This window comes from Artemia franciscana, chromosome 15 (genome assembly GCF_032884065.1).
Source record: "Artemia franciscana chromosome 15, ASM3288406v1, whole genome shotgun sequence".
Classification (NCBI taxonomy): Eukaryota; Metazoa; Arthropoda; class Branchiopoda; order Anostraca; family Artemiidae; genus Artemia; species Artemia franciscana.
The window spans coordinates 4,198,857-4,218,224 of NC_088877.1; the positions used below are offsets into that span (position 1 = coordinate 4,198,857).

Here is a 19,368-nt window from a genome sequence, read left to right on the forward strand (position 1 = left end):
CACAGATGCGTCATCTTTCGTTTGTTTGCTGCTGTTTTTTTTTAGATTTTGTTATTATTTTTTTTGGCAAGGGAGAGCCTATCGAATTAATGCTCTCAGAAGATCGAGAGAGGCGGAAATTAATAATAAATTCTAACGGAAATTAATAGTTTCATGTCCATTTTAAGTAGCCAAAAAGATTGGAGGACAACTAGCCCCCCTCCGACGCCCCCCTTTTCCCAAAAATGGTCCGATTAAAATTTTAAGGTAATCATTCTTTTCAGTAGTTAAAAGATCCAATAACTATACCTTGCGGGTCACATGACTTCCCACAGTCTACGGGGAGAGACCTGAAAGTTCTGTAATTTGCCCCTTTTTTAGGCATAGTGTTTGTTATTGGGAAGTATAAAATAATTTTTTCTGGGGATTTTATGCTTGGGGAAGGTTTCCATGTAGAGAATTTTCCGTGGGGAAGGAAAAACTTCCGGGGTGAACTTTCCTGGGGGAATTTTACACTGGGAAATATATATCATTGACCCCCTACAAAATATTATAGTCTATACTTGCTTATTTTTTCTCTCTCAGAAAAAAAAGCTAATGCAAGATTACAATTAATAATTTATCACTAATTAATTAATTAATGAATAAAATCAATGGTCGCACGAATTAATCTTAATCTGGAATTTGCTGTTACGATATCAAAATAGTTTGAGAGATGAAATATAGGAAGGATATTTTTTTTCCCTTCAACGGAAGGAAAAAGAAGGATAAGCAAATAATAAAAAAAAGACAAAGGAAAGGGAGAGAAAGAAGGGGAAAAAACTTACCTGGCTTGTTAATAGTTCCTGTCTCAATATAAGAAGAATTCGTTTCTTTTCTTTGATATCTTCATTTAGAGAGTCAATTCTTACCCTCCACTGTTCATGTTTCTCACTAGATTCAGCATCTGTCTCCATGAGCCGTTCAAGACTTTGCGTCGCAATTAGAAGTTCAAACGACTACAAAGAATAGCCAGTAATTTATACCAAGACTCTCAGTTTTAAACTAATACTTGGCTTTCAAAATTAAATATCGAAAAAACTGTATCAATAACATAGACTAATTTTCTGTAGAAATTAATAAATAAAACACATCTGAAAATGCTAGTAACCATAATCCTACATCATGCTAGTCGCATTCCATAGTTCTTTCAAATTTTCTTGTGTGACGTTGGAAATAAAGTTAATGATAGTAATTAAAAAATGGTCAAAGGTTGCATGGGATCCACAGCCAAAGAAGTCTTCACCAGCAGGCTAGCAGCACCTTCAACAGACTCAAAAAAGTTTGGAGATCGAGTACTTTCTCTCTCCGGCTTAAGCTCCGCCTGTTCAACAGCAACGTTCTGCCCGTTGTCCTCTAACATCTGAAACATAGCATCTCAATCAAAAACAAGAGAGGAGAATTCAGTCGTTTGGAAACATGTGCCTACGTAGACTTCTCGGCATCCATTGGACCCAGAAGGTAACGAGCGAGCACATTAGAAATATCACAGGTCAATCGTCCCTCATCGAGACCATACGAAGACGCAGATGCAGCTATCTCGGACATGTGCTGCGCATGGACGATTCCAAAATTCCCAAGTCTACTTTTTTCTGGTTACCCGAAGGCACCCGCCACAGAGGAAGACCCAAAAATACACCCCGTCGTACCTATATCAACGACCTGCGACACCTTCACGCCTCAATACAGCCGGAGTGGGAAGACATCGTCGCAGCCACAAATTTCAAAGATGACTGGAGACTCTTCTTGGACGCCCTGGACGCCTCTGGAGGCACAGGAGGATCTAAGGCCTAAGGTCTAAGGGTCAAAGGTTGGATAAAGTATTCCCTCCTCTTATCTTTAAAGTTAGGTGACCAAAAATAAGCTTTGAATTAGGGTATGTTGTGAGGTCAAAAGGAATTTAGTCAGATATTCAACAGCGTTCCAATTTGATTTTGCACGAGCCCAGTGGTGAACTTTTGTCACAATTTTTATTTTTATTAATGAATAATAAAAAAATTAATGATTAATAATAAATTATTTTTATAATAATAATAATCCATAAATTATTCATAATAAATAATTAAGTCATAAATGAAGTCACAAGTGATAGTAAATAAATAAAGTCATAATAAATATTTTTTCTTAATGAGGAAAAGCACTAAAACAGAGTTAGGTATATGTGTGAAGCAGCAATTTTTACTGTAAATACTTTGCTGCTGCATTTTTCATAATTTTTCTTAAAAAGAAAACTACAAAACAGAAATGAAAACTAATGGATGCATGCGTGAAGAAGCAATTTTTGATACAAATGCTTTGCTGTTACTATTCTCACCAGAATTTTTCTTAAAAAGAAAGCCATAAAACAGAAATGAAAACCCATGGGTACATATGTGAAGTAGCAATTTTTGATGTAAGTGCTTTTCTGCTACTATTCTCGCCATAATTTTTCTTAAAAAGAAAACCATAAAACAGAAATAAAAACCCATGGGTGCATGTGTGAAGTAGCAATTTTTGATACAAATGCTTTGCTGCTACTATTCTCACCAGAATTTTTCTTAAAAAGAAAACCATAAAACAGAAATGAAAACCAACGGATGTATGTGTGAAGTAGCAATTTTTGCTGCATATGCTTTGCTGCTTCAATTCTCACCAGAATTTTTCTTAAAAAGAAAACCATAAAACAGAAATGAAAACCGATGGGTGCATGTGTAAAGTAACAGTTTTTGATAAAAGTGCTTTGCTGAACCCATTCTCGCAATATTTTTTTTAAAACAGAAACCATAAAATAGAAATGAAAACCAATGGGTGAATGTTTGAAGTAGTAAGTTTTGATGCAAATGCTTTGCTGCTACTAATGTCACCAGGATTTTTCTTAAAAAAAAAAAAAAAACAGCTATCAAACAGAAATGAAAACCAATGGGTGTATGTGTGAAGTAGCAATTTTTGCTGTAAATACTGTGCTGCTACCATTCTCACCAGAATTTTTCTTAAAAAGAAAACCATAAAATAGAAATGAATATCAAAGGGTGCATGTGTGAAGTAGCAATTTTTGTTGCGAGTGCTTTGCTGCTACCATTCTCCCATTATTTTTTTATGGCACTTGGTATTAACCAAGTGACATATAGCAATCGCCAATTCTGTCGGTCTGTCGGTCCCGGTTTTGCTACTTTAGGCACTTCCAGGTAAGCTAGGACGATGAAATTTGGCAGGCGTATCAGGGAAGGGACCAGCTTAAATTAGACATAGTCATTTTCCCAATTTGACCATCTGGGGGGGAGTGGGGGGCCGGTTAATTCGGAAAGAATAGAAAAAATGAAGTATTTTTAACTTACGTACTGTTGATCAGATCTTAATGAAATTTGATGTTTGGAAGGATATCGTGTCTCAGACCTGTTATTTTAAATCCCGACCGGATCTGGCGACATTGGGGGGGATATGGGAGGGGGAAACCTAAAATCTTGGAAAACACTTAGAGTGGAGGGATCAGGATGAAACTTGGAGGAAAAAATAAGCACAAGTCCTAGATACATGATTGACAAAACCGGAAGGGATACGCTCTCTTTGGGGTGGTTGAGGAGGTAACTCTGAAAAATAAAAAAAATGAGGTATTTTTAACTTACGAACGGGTGATCGGATCTAAATGAATTTTGATATTTAGAAGGATATAGTGTCTCAGAGCTCTTCTTTTAAACCCGACCGGATCTGGTGACATTGGGGGGGGGGGAGTTGGGAGGGGGAAACTTAAAACTTGGAAAACACTTAGAATGGAGGGATCGGGATGAAACTTGGTGGGAAAAATAAGCACATGTCCTAGATACATGATTGACATAACCGGAACGGATCCGCTCTCTTTGGGGTAGTTGGGGGAGGGGTTAATTCTGAAAAATTAGAAAAAATGAGGTATTTTTAACTTACGAACGGGTGATCGGATCTCAATGAAATTTGATATTTAGAAGGATATCGTGTCTCAAAGCTCTTATTTTAAATCCTGACTGGATCTGGTGACATTGGGGGAAGTTTGAAGTGGGGAACCTAAAATCATGGAAAACGCTTAGATTGGAGGGATCGGGATGAAACTTGGTTGGAAAAATAAGAGCAGTAGTCTTACATACGTGATTTACATAATTGGAACGGATCCACTCTATTGGGGGGGGGAGGGGCTAATTCTGAAAAATAAGAAAAAATGACGTATTTTTAACTTACGAAGGAGTGATCGGATCTTCATGAAACTTCATATTTAGAAGGACCTCGTAACTTAGATCTCTTATTTTAAATATCAACCGGATCAAGCGTAATTGGGGGGGGGGCAGTTGGGGGGACCGGAAATCTTAGAAAATACTTAAAGCGGTGAGATCAGGATAAAACTGGATGGGAAGAATAGAAACCTGTCTAAGATACGTGACTGACATAACCGGACCGGATCTGCTCTCTTAGGTGGAATTGGGGGGGGGGAATTTTGAAAATTGCGGTATTTAGAACTTACGAAAGGGTGACCAGATCTTAATAAAATTTGATATTTAGAAGGATCTTGTGCTTTAAAGTTCTGATTTGAAATTCCTGCCAGGATCCTGTGACATTGGGGGGAGTTGGAGGGGGAAACCGGAATTCTTGGAAAACGTGAAAATTGGGGTATTTTTATCTTACGAATAGATGATTGGATCTTAATGAAATTTGATTTTTAGAAGGAATTCATGTCTCAGAGCCCTTATTTCAAATCCCAACCAGATCTTTTTCATCCCGGAATCGGGATGAAGCTTGGTGGATAGAATAAACAAATGTCCTTGGTACGTGATTGACAGAATCGTACTGGATTCGCTCTCTTTTGGGGGAGTTGGGGGGAGGGATTCAGTGATTTGGCGAGTTTGGTGCTTCTGGACGTGCCAGGACGATTAAAATTGGTAGGCGTGTCAGGGAGCTGCACAATTTGACTTGATAAGGTCGTTTTCCCAGATTCGACCATATGGGGCTAAAGGGAGAGGAAAAATTAGGAAAAATTAGGTATTTATAACTTACGAGTGGGTGATCGGATCTTAATGAATTTTGATATTTAGAAGGACATCGTGACTCAGAGCTCTTATTTTAAATCCTGACCGGCATTAAGCCTCTTATTTTCCTTTTTAAATCAATCTATTGATTCATAGAATTTTGTTAGAGCTAATACCATATGATCTCTTGGCTCTTAGCTCTTCTCGCCTCGTCACAAGTGCCATATGAGCTCTTAGCTCTTGTTTTTTAAAGAAAGCCATAAAATAGAAATGAAAACCAATGGGTACATGTGTGAAGTAGCAATTTTTATCCAAATGCTTTGCTGCTACTATTCTCACCAGAATTTTTCTTAAAAAAACAACAACTATAAAACAGAAATGAAAACCAATGGGTGTATGTGTGAAGTAGCAATTTCTGATGCAAATGCTTTGCTGCTACTATTCTCACCAGAATTTTTCTTAAAAAGAAAACCATAAAATAGAAATGAAAACCAATGGGTGTATGTGTGAAATAGCAATTTTTGCTGCAAATGCTTTACTGCTGCCATTCTCACCAGAATTTTTCTCAAAAAGAAAACCATAAAATAGAAATGAAAACCAATGGGTGCATGTGTGAAGTGGCAATTTTTGATGTAAGTGCTTTACTGCTACGATTCTCCCCATATTTTTTTTTTTTTTTTATAGAAAACCATAAAATAGAAATGAAAACCAATGGGTGCATGTGTGAAGTAACAAATTTTGATGCAAATGCTTTGCTGCTACTATTCTCACCAGAATTTTTCTTAAAAAGAAAACCACAAAACAGAAATGAAAACCAATGGGTGCATGTGTGAAGTAGCAATTTCTGATGCAAATACTTTGCTGCTACTATTCTCACCAGAATTTTTCTTAAAAAAAGAAAACCATAAAATAGAAATGAAAACCAATGGGTGCATGTGTGAAGTAGCAATTTTTGATGCAAATGCATTGCTGAACCCATTCTCCCCATAACTAAAAAAAAAGAAAACCATAAAATAGAAATGAAAACCAATGGGTGTATGTGTGAAGTAGCATTTTTTGCTGCAAATGCTTTACTGCTGCCATTCTCACCAGAATTTTTCTCAAAAAGAAAACCATAAAATAGAAATGAAAACCAATGGGTGCATGTGTGAAGTGGCAATTTTTGATGTAAGTGCTTTACTGCTACGATTCTCCCCATATTTTTTTTTTTTTTTAAAGAAAACCATAAAATAGAAATGAAAACCAATGGGTGCATGTGTGAAGTAGCAAATTTTGATGCAAATGCTTTGCTGCTACTATTCTCACCAGAATTTTTCTTAAAAAAAAAACCACAAAACAGAAATGAAAACCAATGGATGGATCTGTGAAGTAGCAATTTCTGATGCAAATACTTTGCTGCTACTATTCTCACCAGAATTTTTCTTAAAAAAAGAAAACCATAAAATAGAAATGAACACCAATGGGTGCATGTGTGAAGTAGCAATTTTTGATGCAAATGCATTGCTGAACCCATTCTCCCCATAACTAAAAAAAAAAAGAAAACCATAAAATAGAAATGAAAACCAATGGGTGTATGTGTGAAGTAGCAATTTTTGCTGCAAATGCTTTACTGCTGCCATTCTCACCAGAATTTTTCTCAAAAAGAAAACCATAAAATAGAAATGAAAACCAATGGGTGCATGTGTGAAGTGGCAATTTTTGATGTAAGTGCTTTACTGCTACGATTCTCCCCATATTTTTTTTTTTATAGAAAACCATAAAATAGAAATGAAAACCAATGGGTGCATGTGTGAAGTAGCAAATTTTGATGCAAATGCTTTGCTGCTACTATTGAATTTTTCTTAAAAAAAAACACAACCATAAACAGAAATGAAAACTAATGGGTACATGTGTGAAGTAGCAATTCTTGCTTTAAATGCTTTACTGCTATCATTTCTGTTGAATTTTCACAGACCACTTGTACGAGTGTATTCTGACAGAAATTTCAATGACATTCGTAAAATTCATAATTTGCTGTTAAGATCTCTGAATCTTCAGAAAAAAATGAAAGTCTATTTATAATTTTTCCCATTATCCTCCATTTTGTTCTCAATTCAGCAATTCAACTCAGTTCAGCATAAAGAAAATAATTTAATATACATTAAATTGCCAAAGTTTTGCCCGGTTGGCACTATTGTTTATGAACAGTATTTTATTTTGTAGTTATTCATTTAATATTTATTTGAAAAACACGACAGCATGGAGAAGACGGAGCGATAAAGGAAAAAAACACCGAACATTAACCTCTACAAACTCTATATAAATGAAATAAGAAGAACCCAAAATAACAGCCATGACAAAACAAGACGAAACAGTAAAAAAACAAACAAAAAATACCATAAAGGAGAAACAACAACACAATGAAGATCATAGAAATTAATAAGATAAATCACTCTTTAGTTCTCACATCCATTCATTTTGGCAAAATTCTATATAGTGACTGATTTTGCAATTCGTCTAGAAGGCCAAACTGAGACTCTAGTGCTCACTACTTTGAAATTAGTAAAAACTTGTGAGTTCCCCTACTACCAAGGCAGGTAAAGTAGAGGCTTCATAAATAAAAAAGAAATATTTGTATTATTTTGATCTGATGAGTTTTTCCTAATAGTTTGCAAAAGAGGGTGGCGGTAAGACTGAGTAGATACGCAAAAGAATTATAAAGGTTAAGGAGAAGATCCAACTTCTCAAGGCTAGGACAAAAGTTCAAATGAAACAATAGAGGCCTAAACTGTTGAATTTAAGCGGAATCCAAGATCTAGAAGTAGCTTACTGGTGGGTGGATAAAGACTTTCCCAAAGGTCACAAATGAAACCCGTGATCCATTTTCCAACTAAAAAGGATGGTCTCGGATTTTACAAAGTAAAATTGTAAACTAATTTGCTGACATTGAGCTTCAAGAGTTTCCATATATTTCTGCAATACGACTAGCATTCAAAATTCTGTGAGCATATCTTGCTAAAAGCAGATTGTTTGAGAATAAAATGAGATTAATTGACCGTCAGTACTCATTTCTGTTCCATGGTCCTTCAGCCAGGAAGTGCGAAGGGGGATCGGCACCAGTCATTCTATGCTTTCACACACTTCCTGTTTAACTTCCCCAGATTTCTTTAGGTACGCATTTAGAACAGGGTCGGCTATGGCTGAACTTACAGAGTCACGCCACTGACCTTGTCCCAAACCAAATAACCAACGACACCAGGACTCGAACCTTTGTTCTCATGGACGGAGTATTTCAGGTCTAGCGTGCTCCCACTGAGCAATGACAGCTCTATGAAATTGAAAAAGCCTGTAGGCTTATGCTTTATGCAAAATTTGCAGTTTTTCTTCTTTTTGTTGTTTACATGAAGTTTTTTTTGTATGTCTATTACTTTTACACTGGAGTACCTCTCCAAATCTATCAAGCGTTTTTTCTACATTAACAGTGCAATTATACAAGGTTTGTCAACAATTAATTTTCTTTCATATGGTCCAGGTTCCGAACTTTGATGCAAGAATATCTCAGTCATGGCTAAACTTAGCTAGTCAATAATTAAAAGGCTATGGTTCAAATTTTAAAAGAAGGTACTTATTAATTGTTCTTAAATCAAACAGTTTGTAGTAACGAGCTGTAAGTAAGGAGCGACCCGGCTCAAGAGTAACTGAAACTCTAAAAAATGGATTTTTGACACCAAAAGATATATAAAAAGAATTGGATTTTTAGTCTGATTTCAAATATATAAGTTTCATCAAGTTTAGTCTTGCCTATCAAAAGTTGTGAGCCTGAGAAATGTGCCTTATTTTGAAAAAAAAGGAAACAACACCTAAAAGTAATTGAGTCTTAATTAATATCACACCATCAGATTCAGCGTATTCGATAGCCGTATTTAAGAGGTATAAAGCTCATATCCGCAAAAATATGGAATTTGTTTTGTTTTTTTTTTTCCAGAAGAAAAATCACGAATGATTGTTTGTTTGTTTTTTTCCACCGGTGATAATATGAACCCACTGGTCCTAGAATATTGCAAGAGGGCTCATTCGAACGGAAATTAAAAGTTATAGTGCCTTTTTTAAGTGGCCAAAAAATTGAAGGGCAACTAGGACCTCTCCCATGCTCATTTTTTCCCCAAGTAACTTGATCAAAATTTTGAGATAGCCATTTTGTTCAGCATAGTCAAAAACCTGATAACTATGACCTTAAGGATGACTTAGTCCCCCACAGTCACAGGGGAAGGACTGCAAGTTATGAACTTTGCCCATTGTTTACATATGGTATTGGTTATTGGGAAGTATACAGACGTTTTCAGGGGGAATTTTTCTGGTGGGGAAGGAGAGGGCCAGGTGGAGGGAGTTACGTGAGAGGAACTTTCTATGGAGGATTTTTCAAGGGGAAAGGGAATTTTCCATGAACAGGAGCCGGATTTCCCAGCATTATTAAAAAACGATCAGAAATTAACTAAAAAAAAGCTTTTTCAACTGAAAGTAAGGAGCAACATTAAAAATTAAGACAAACAGAAGTTATTTCGTATACGAGGGGTTATCCCCCTCGTCAATACCTTGCTCTTTATGCTATAGTTTTTCTAGCAATTTCAAAAGAGCTATTAATCCTAATTAAACGGCCTTTGTGATACAGGGGTCATTCTTAAAGAATTGGAACTTAATTCGAACTTTGGAGTAAAGAGTGAGGTATTGACGAGAGGGGGAACCCCCTTATATACGAAATAATTTCTGTTCGTTTTATGCTTTAATGTTGCTCCTTACATGTAGTTCAAAAAACTTGTTTTTTCATTTAATTGCAACATAAATTGTCTCGAACCACTGCTCTTAAAATTCTGTACAACACGGCTTTACTAGTATGGTTTACATGTCCTTACTTGGAACTTGTAAAAAAAATGGGGGGGGGGCTTAAGAACTTTAGTGTTGAAATTGGGCATTTACCACTAGATATTGTATTAATATAAATTAAAATCCATGTCTGTTAAATAATTAGTGTTTTAGTGCAACTGTTATTTTTTTGAGGAATATTTATATGCCTGTTGTATATATTAGCCAAGTTGTAAAATGCTTTCTTGTTTTCTTATTTGGCTTGAATAAAGAATATTTAATCATATAAATTGATACTAAGATCAAAAGAATAATATTTGTCAAACAATATGGAAGCAGTTGTTTAATTTCTTTTATGAGTGATTTTTTCTGTAATTGTTACTAGGGTTCCAGTGAAAGATAAGCCAATGGGTATTTTCTGGAAGTAGTTTGAAGAATATCGTTAATTTATGTGTTTTGAAAAAAAAATCTTTATTAATACCGGTGTTTGAACTTAGCTAGATGAGAAGATTGAACTAAAATAGGATTTATCCTAAATATAATTTATTATCCCGGAAGGAAAGAACAAAATGTAAAATTAGTCCTACCCAGGATTTCCAGCCCAAAAGATTTGTCATTAGACTAGGGTTTTCTTTGGTAAGGGATTGTTTAATAGTTTTCTATTTATAGTTAGGCCTCTTCTATTCTAATTCTTTAATATAAAATTAAATTAAAAAAGGAAGTTTTTTTTTACTGGAAGCAAGGAGCAACATTAAAACTTAAAACAAACAGAAATTATCCCGTATGTGAAAGGAGCTGTCTCCTCCTCAACACACCGTTCTTTATGTTTTTATTGTTTTAAAAAGTAGAGTTATTAAAAAGAGTCAAACTTTAGTGTAAAGAGCGGGGTGTTGGGATAGCCCCTTTCACATACGAAACAGTTTCTGTTCGTTTTAAGATTTGATGATGCTCATTACTTTCAGTTAAACAAAACTTGTTTTTGTATTTCATTTCTGAACATTTTTGAATTAATGCAGGTTTTGATTTTGACTCAAAGTAAATGAATAATTAAAACAAATTGGCATATTAAATTTTACTTTTTTTGGACTAAATGCCTTTCTCGAAAAATTCTTCCATGAAAAAAATCCTCCCATGTAACTGTCTTCCTCGACCCCCCACCCTCCCTCACCAGAAAAATCCTTACGACAACGCCTGTATACTTTCCAATAACCAATTCTATATTTAAACAATGGGTAAGTTCATAACTTGAAGCCCTCCCCCCGGGGACTGTGGAGGATTAAGTCGTCTTCAAAGACATAGCTATTAGATATTTCGACTATGTTGAACAAAATGACTATTTCAAAATTTAGATCCAGTGACTTCGGGAAAAATGAGCATGGGAGGGGGGCCTAGTTGCCCTCCAATTTTCTGTTGACTTAAAAACGGCACTAGAACTTTAAATTTTCGTTCGAATGAGCCCTCTCAAAACATACTAGGACCACTAGGTGATACGATCACTCGTAGGAAAAATAACAAAAAAACAAAACAAACAAAAAACAAATAAACACTCATCCGTGATCTTTCTTTGGGCAAATATTACTAAATTCCATATTTTTGCAGATAGGAGCTTGAAACCTCTACAGTAGGGTTCTCTGATACGCTGCATCTGATGGTGTGATTTTAAGATTTTATGACTCTTGTAGGGGTTGTTTCCCTCTTATTTCGAAAATAATGCAAATTTTCTATGGTTCGCAACATTTGATAGGTAGAACTAAACTTGATGAAACTTATATATGTAGAATCAGCATAAAAAATCCCGATTCTGTTGATGTGTATATTGGTATCAAAATTCCGTGTTTTAGAGTTTCGGTTACTTTTGAGCCGGGTCGCTCCTTACTTTCAGTTTGTTACAACGTACTGTCTGACTTAGTCAGGTCAAAAATTATTCCTTTTGATAAATTTCAAAAAGGCTGAAAATTAGTCTGATGATATTCACAACTTCAAAATAATAGTATAGTACATTTGACACGAAATACCCAGCAGGGCCATAGCCACAAAAAAAAACATACAACAAAAATAACAATAAATACAAATACAATTAACAACATACCAATACAATTAAAGGATTCAATTTAAATTTTCGATGAAAATGACTAAAGCACAAAAAAACATTAAAAAACACTAACATAAACAAACAAAAAAGTTATCACATAACACTCTCACGATGGGTTATACCTATACAAATAAACCGCAGCAGATTTTTAATACTAAAAAGACACCATTTTCACAGCATTTTTTCCACCCAAGGCTCACAGCTCTTCCACTTCAAAAATGATCTTCCACAAGACCCTTAACCTTTCATACTTCCCCAGAAAATGCAATAAATTTTCCTCCCTCTCTCCACAGATCTGGAAACAATAAGGACCATTCTTTTATTCTAACCCTTCCCAAATATCTTCTTCTTCCCTCAAGCGGCACAAATTACCTGTACAAGAAATTACTCACTTAATATCCTCCCTAGATAGCCAAGCTCTAAATATACCTCTTCTCCCAATGCCTCTTTTACCCTAAAATACAAACTAAGAGATTCAGACGTTCTAATCTGGCACCCCACTTCAGTATTTCCTGATCGAATAAAATGGAATATACCTGTTTGGACACTTCTCCCACTTGCCTACCCCTATTCCATCCACCCGAGGTTCCACAGGAAGCCAAAATTTCTTAATCTGCCCCGTCCATGAACATCTTCTTGCGTCTAACAGAGACTCCACCAATGCTTCCCTCAGTAAACTGTGCTTTTCTCTACTTACCCTTCTTTCCCAATACTTCGCCATTTTTGCTAATTTCCTACTTCTTAAGGACTAAATTCCCAAATTACCTTTAATAACTAGGCTATTAAGCCTCTTACTTAAAATTAGCCTCCTTCTATAATACTTGAATTGTAACCTTTATAATATAACACCCTTATCAAACCCCCAAACTTTTGCTCCATACACAATTACCGACCTAATATTAGACTCAAACACCCTCTCCTGAATTTCTGCAAGACCTACTGACCTGAAAGGACTACTTAGAACAATTCATATTACCCTATTCCTCTTTTTTTCAAATAATTCTACAAGCTTGTCCCACTTACCCTCCTTTGTTTACAGATAACTCAAGTAAATAAACTCATCCACAGCAGATAAATTTTCCATTCCAAGCATAAGCTCCTCTTTCTACCCTTCTCACTTCCCCCAAAAACCAAAACCGCTGATTTGCTAACATTAAGTACTAACTTTATAATAACATTACTGACATATTAACATTAAGTATATAAGGAGCTAGACAATCGAGCAAGCCACCATATTAAGTCAACCACCAATTTTCTCGGCTACTTTAATCTGGATTAAAAAAGAAGTCACTGGGAACAGACACCATATTTTAAGAAATAAAATTGAACCAGCTTTCCCCTCTTGTATACAGTTATTCTATACCATGTTGGCAAACCTGATCCATATGTGTCATCCACGTAACACATCTGTGTCCCTAATTTTTACCACAATTTATAAGATTTTCAAGCAAGGTCGTATCCGGAGGGGTTAGGGGGTTTCAACTTCCCCCCTTCCATTATCTGACCAAATTTTAAAAACGTAATAAAAATGAATAAAAACCCATTTTTATGTATTTTTTTTTAGGTTTTTAACCCCCTATTCCCCTTAAAAAACTCCACGAACAAAGATCCTGGATACGGCTTTTGCTTAAGGAATGAAGATCAGCACGTACATTCAGCTGCTCAGGATGTAAAAACTGCTAGATGGCAACAGTGTTGTTCCTTATCCGCCACTTAAAAAGTCACCACGTCAATTAGTAAATGGCTATGCGCTCTGTGTATTCCAATCACAAACAATGTTGTGTCACTATTCCTGTTTACTGCTTTGTTTTAACATATTTGGTAGACGTGACTAAACTCTTTCTAAATTTTTACCTAATTTTATCGACTAAGTGACGTTCGTGCCACCAGCATTAGAAACAGGACCACAAGTCATAATCTGAACCATCAGTGCCTTGGAATTTTGATTTTTATCAGAATTTTTATTAATTTTTCGCCTCACCTCATGATTTTGAACCTTTGTCGAAAAATATTTTTATTTATCTCTGCTACTTGATAGTAATTTGATATTTTATCTAATGTTCGTTGGTTATTCCTCTAGTCTATTGGATTTGATTCAAAATCCGGCGACCGGAGCAAGCTAGTTTTATGTCGGATCGTTCAACCATCGAGCAGATTTTCACGATTCGACAAATAGTAGAGAAGACGACAGAGTTCCGACAGAAAGCATTTATTACCTTCGTTGACTTCCGTGCTGCATTTGACTCAGTCGATCGAAAAGCTCTTTGGCGGATTCTAGAGTTGACTGGCCTACCCGAGAAATATTGCAGACTTCTCAAGGCGCTGCACCATGGGACGGAGAGCTGTGTACAAGTAAATGGTCGGCGCAGCCCGTTCTTTCAAATCACGACAGGGGTGCGCCAAGGATGTGCAGTAGCCCCAGAGCTCTTCAATGTCATCATAGATTACGATATGACAAAAACCACTTCACGTCTCAGCTTTGGGCTCAAATTCGGAGATCATACCATCTCAGATGTCGATTTTGCCGATGACTTGGCCATTCTGGCGGACTCCATGGAGCAGCTGCCGGAAGCACTCCGAATCCTGCGAGAAGAGGCTGCCAAAGTAAGACTGCATATAAACTGGAACAAAACTAAAATTATGGCCATAGACCCGTCTTCTCCTGCTGTTAACTCTCCAGTTAGCCTGGAGAGCACCACTAGCATCGAGGTTGTTAAAGACTTCACCTACCTGGGCTCCATAATTTCTTCAAATGGCTCACTTCTCCCCGAGCTGCAGGCATGATTATCTAAAGCGTCTTCTGTCATGGGTAGACTGAGTCGTCACCTCTGGCGAAAACCAAATATCAGTCGCACAACGAAACTGCGGATCTTCAACGCTTTAGTCGGCTCTGTGATGCTTTACGGAGCTGAGACATGGCAAGCATCAGCTCCAACCCTCAAGAAAATAGACGTATTTCATGCAAAGATCCTGAGGAGGATTGAGGGCCTACGATGGTCCGACTTCGTCAGCAATGAAAAGGTTCTGCAGCTCACAAAGCAGTCTTGGTTTTCGACTCAAGCAGCCGAGCGAACCTTACGATGGTTCGGGCATCTGCTTCGAATGCCACCACATCTACCCGCAAAGATGATCTATGACTTCGACCCTATCAAAGTTGGTTGGAAGCGATCTCGCGGCCGACCGAAGAAACGTTGGTCCGACAGCCTGTCCGAGTTCTTGGCAATGGCAAACATCAGACAGGGCGAAGAGCAAATACTCGCCATGGACCGAAGTGGGTGGAGGAGGCAGACGTCACTCTCTACGCCGAGCAGTGCCCGGCAGGAGACTTAAGTCAAGTAAGTCAAAGTATTGGATTTGAACCCTTTACCTAGCTGTTTATCTTAGATTTGAAATGAGCATAAAATGTTACTTCTTCATTTGTTTTGTATATACAAAGCCACTCTGTTTTTTTTTCAAGCTATTTTCAAATTCTTTTTACTACTAAGGTTCCTTTTATTTTGTAGGAAAAATACAATTCCCAAATATTTACATGTCTCAAGCCTTTTGATTCTGTTGTCGTAAATAAATACTGCATCTGTTTCAATCTTTTCTGCACGACAGTTAGTTAAAAATAAAAACAATAAACTATGTAATGCAAGACCTAAGAAACAAGAAGAAAAGGCAATTTTATATACAAGAGAAAACTAACAATGAAGAAAACAGCAAAAAAACTTTCATACTAAAATTGATGGAACGATTTTACAGAAATGACTGCAGAAAGATGTACATAGGAAAGACCTATGTCTCTCAACTATTTTAATCCAATTGTACTTTAATTCAATTGTACAAGTTCATTTTAAAAGACACTCATTAAATATACAAAAATTTACCTTTTATCTAAAACCTAACCAAATTTTCCATTTTACGCATAAGAAAATTTTTCGCTGCTAGTTCCAGGGCAAAGTACCGACTGTGTCTTGTGTTTCATACCTTTAAGTTCTTTTTAAGTGGGACTAAAATTGTGCACCAGCCTTATAAACCAAATTTTAACTACGAAAAGATTTCATATATAGTAGAATTTCGCGTACAGTGAATCTACTTATGAGGGAAGTTAGATATCAAATAATAAAAAAAAACCGCATCCAAGTTTCGATGAATTTGTAATACCAGCAATGTTTTTAGAACACTTTTACCAGTGCTGTTGTTATACCATCTTAAGACTATATCCGAATTTTCTAAGCCTCTGAGATATTCCACCAAAAAAGTCTTGCTAGCTGGTTTCGGGGGGAGGATTAATAGGGAAAGATTAAATACAGGGGATAGACGTATGACTGGGTATATAGTGTCCTGGTTTTTGGTTATTATCCAAATATTTTGGCAATAATTCAAATATTTTAGTAATTATGTTTGGTAATTTCTGGTAATTATCGCAGTGGTTCGGCAGTGTCAATTAAAACAATAGCTAATGACAGCAATGGCAACTTACCGCTTTATATATTGCCTCTTCAAGCGACTCGTTCATTTGTCGAATTTTGTTATTTTCTTTTGTAATTCTTTCCTTCGACTTTTTTGCGCAAGAAATTTCCAAAGAAACTTGCTTTGTCCTTGATTCAAGATCAGAAAGTTGTGAAACCATTCTAGATTTTGCCACATTTAGGGCTTCAATTGAGCCTTGAATGCTCTCAATATGTTTCTCTTCTTCCTAAAAATGAAAACATTGAATATTAAACATTCGAGTTTATGACAATATATTTTCACTTTGGAACTACTTAGCCTAGGTATATGCACCCCTTCCTCCCTCTAAGTCTTAATTTAAATAAAATGATGCAAAATTTCCCGAAATTGTGACAATTTTGTAGCAATAAAAGTTCATTTTTCACTCTTTGTCTCTACTCTTTTGGATATCATTCTTAACACCCACCACCCATTTAAAAAACAAAAATTCTGAAGTTCCTGATGTAGTTATGGTACGGTAGGTTTGGTAATCTTTTGGAATTCTCATATACTCAAAATGGCCGTGAGATCAGTGACCTTGAAGATGCAAAATGCAAAACCTTATTTTTGGAAAAAAAAAATGTTCCCCAGTTTTGTCTTTTCAGTGGGTATATCCTTTTAAAAGTAAAAATTTCTTATTTTGAGCATCCATTTGCAAAGGAAAAAAAACTTTAAAAGGCGGAAAAAAAAAGCCAATATCGACGTTCTGAGATCAACTCATTCTATTCAGCCGTTCTTTTTTATCTGCATGCCAGGTTGTCAAATAAGATTTTTGCAAAGTTATTTCTGGCCTGCAGAAGACTAATCTGAAGTGATGTTTTTCAACAATTTCAGAAAAAAAAACTTTGTTGGAAGGTGAACAGTATGTTTAAGTGTCTGTTGAACAATAAAATTATATGTAAAAACAGTTTTTTCAACTGAAAGGAAGGAGCAACATTGAAACTTACGAACAGAAATAATGACTTATATGAGGGACGATACCCCTCACCAATACTTCGTTCTTCATTTTAAAGCTTTAAAGTATTTTAAAAAAGCTTGTTATTAACGTCAAAGACCACACTGCCTTTCCCTGACGAAAGTAAAACAGTTCAAAATAGGGATGAAACCTTTTTATTGACAGTGAACAAATATAAAATTTTACTGCTGATGATGAACACTTACATGTGTTCGAAATATCCAGTTAAATTTTATATCTGTTCACTGTCAATAAAAAGGTTTTATCCCTATTTTGAACTGTTTTACTTAAGCTTGTTATTCTTATTAAACTGCGCTTGTGTTCTAGATGTCGTTCCTAAAGAATTGGGACAAAAAGTAGAAATTTATGTGAAAACAAATTACTGAGGAGGGGGTATCAATCCTGATATACGGGATATTTTTTGTTAGTATTAAGTTCCTTAATTTCAGTTGAAAAACACATTTATTTAATTTTTATCGTTTTTCAAATAATACAAGGACATTCATCCCCCATCCCTATAAAATCCCCCTTCCCGCATAAAACTTCTTGCGGACGATTCCGCCTGGAAATTATCTTTATCCTACTTTTATTTGAAAAGAAGGGCTTGTTTTTTAATTCAATGTCTATATCTTTTTCAAATCATGCCAAAATTCCCCTTTCCGTAAAAAATCTTCCTGAAATCCACCCGATGAAAAGTTTCTTCTGTGGAAATATCCCCCTTGAAGAATATACCCAACCAAAAATCCTCCTTTCCCAACGGGAAAGTTCCCCAGACAATTCCAATCTCCTTTAAAAATTTCCCCGGATGATTTCCCCAGATCATTTCTACATGTAAAATTGAGCTGGCAAAGAAAACAGATAAATAAAAGAAAAATAAAGAGAGAAGAAAATCTCCAGATGAAGAAACATATAAATATATATGTATAAAAGAATCCAATTCTTTTCATCTATCTATTGTCACAAAAATTATCTAGCTTTTATTTTTCCGATATTTTCATCCACTTATTTTAAAAATGAGCGAATAAAAAAAAATTACAAGAAAAATGTTTTTAACCTATAGGTGTCTATTTTTTAGTCAAATAATATCGGGGCTCTTTTTCTCTAACATTGAGATATGGTGCATGGATTTGAAATTCAATTTTATAACTCTTCAGTTTTACGTCTCTGAGATGAAGTGTATAAAATGCATAAATCATTAGGTTTTATCTGTGCAAGAGAGACATTTTCAACGTCAATGCGAGACCCAATTTTTAAAAACACCCGGAGACTATTTTTGGCTTTGATCAGCCAAAAGTAAAAAGAAATTTGAGGTTTGTGAAAATACTATACTTTTGTCGCAGTAAGAATGTGTTAGTTTATTTTTCCATGCGGTGTCAATGTGTCCACGCAAAAAGGTCCAAGGGATTCTTAAGTTACTTATTACATGGTTTAATACTACGTTAATGTTAAACCACTCACCTTTACAAGTTTTACTTATTTATTTCTTTGTTATAAGTTTTACTTACTCACCTTTACTTATAGCTGCAGGATCAAATAAACAGGATCCCAGGTAAAATGCGCTGTTTGTATTAGGGGATTTTAATGGTCGAGTTGATGGAAATAGGGATAGATTAACGGAATGGGGTGGGATAGGGATCGATGGGAAATAATAGAAAACGGATGGAACAATTTTCGGAAAATAGTTTATTCTTACATGCGGTGTCGATGTGTCCGTCCACGCAAAAAGGTCCAAGGGATTCTTTAAATTACTTATTACATGGTTTAATACTACATTATTGTTAAACCACTGACCTTTACAAGTTTTTGTACATCTTTGACCATTTCTTCAGTGCTGCGACCATGTTCTTCAATGTTCTTGAGTGATTCTTTTAGAGATTCTTCTTTTAACAAAGCCAACTGAATTTTCCTTTGGACTTGCTTAATATCATTTCCAGTTTGAACTTTCTCTGCATCAAGGCTCTTAATTTCATTTTTGACATTATCTATCTTACTTACGTTTAATCTTTTCTAAAAATAAAAAATAA

At 35.6% G+C, this 19,368-nt stretch overlaps 1 protein-coding gene across 4 annotated transcripts in view; it reads right to left on the minus strand.

The window, feature by feature from the left end:
* The window catches only part of LOC136036718 (coiled-coil domain-containing protein 39-like), a gene marked incomplete in the record, with an annotated part of 149,037 nt that overhangs the window by 61,592 nt on the left and 68,077 nt on the right, over positions 1–19,368 (minus strand). For all 4 annotated transcript variants that reach the window (XM_065719061.1, XM_065719063.1, XM_065719064.1 and 1 more), the window contains 3 exon segments: positions 807–977; positions 16,382–16,597; positions 19,136–19,351. In XM_065719061.1, coding sequence (XP_065575133.1) covers positions 807–977; positions 16,382–16,597; positions 19,136–19,351 — 603 coding nt within the window.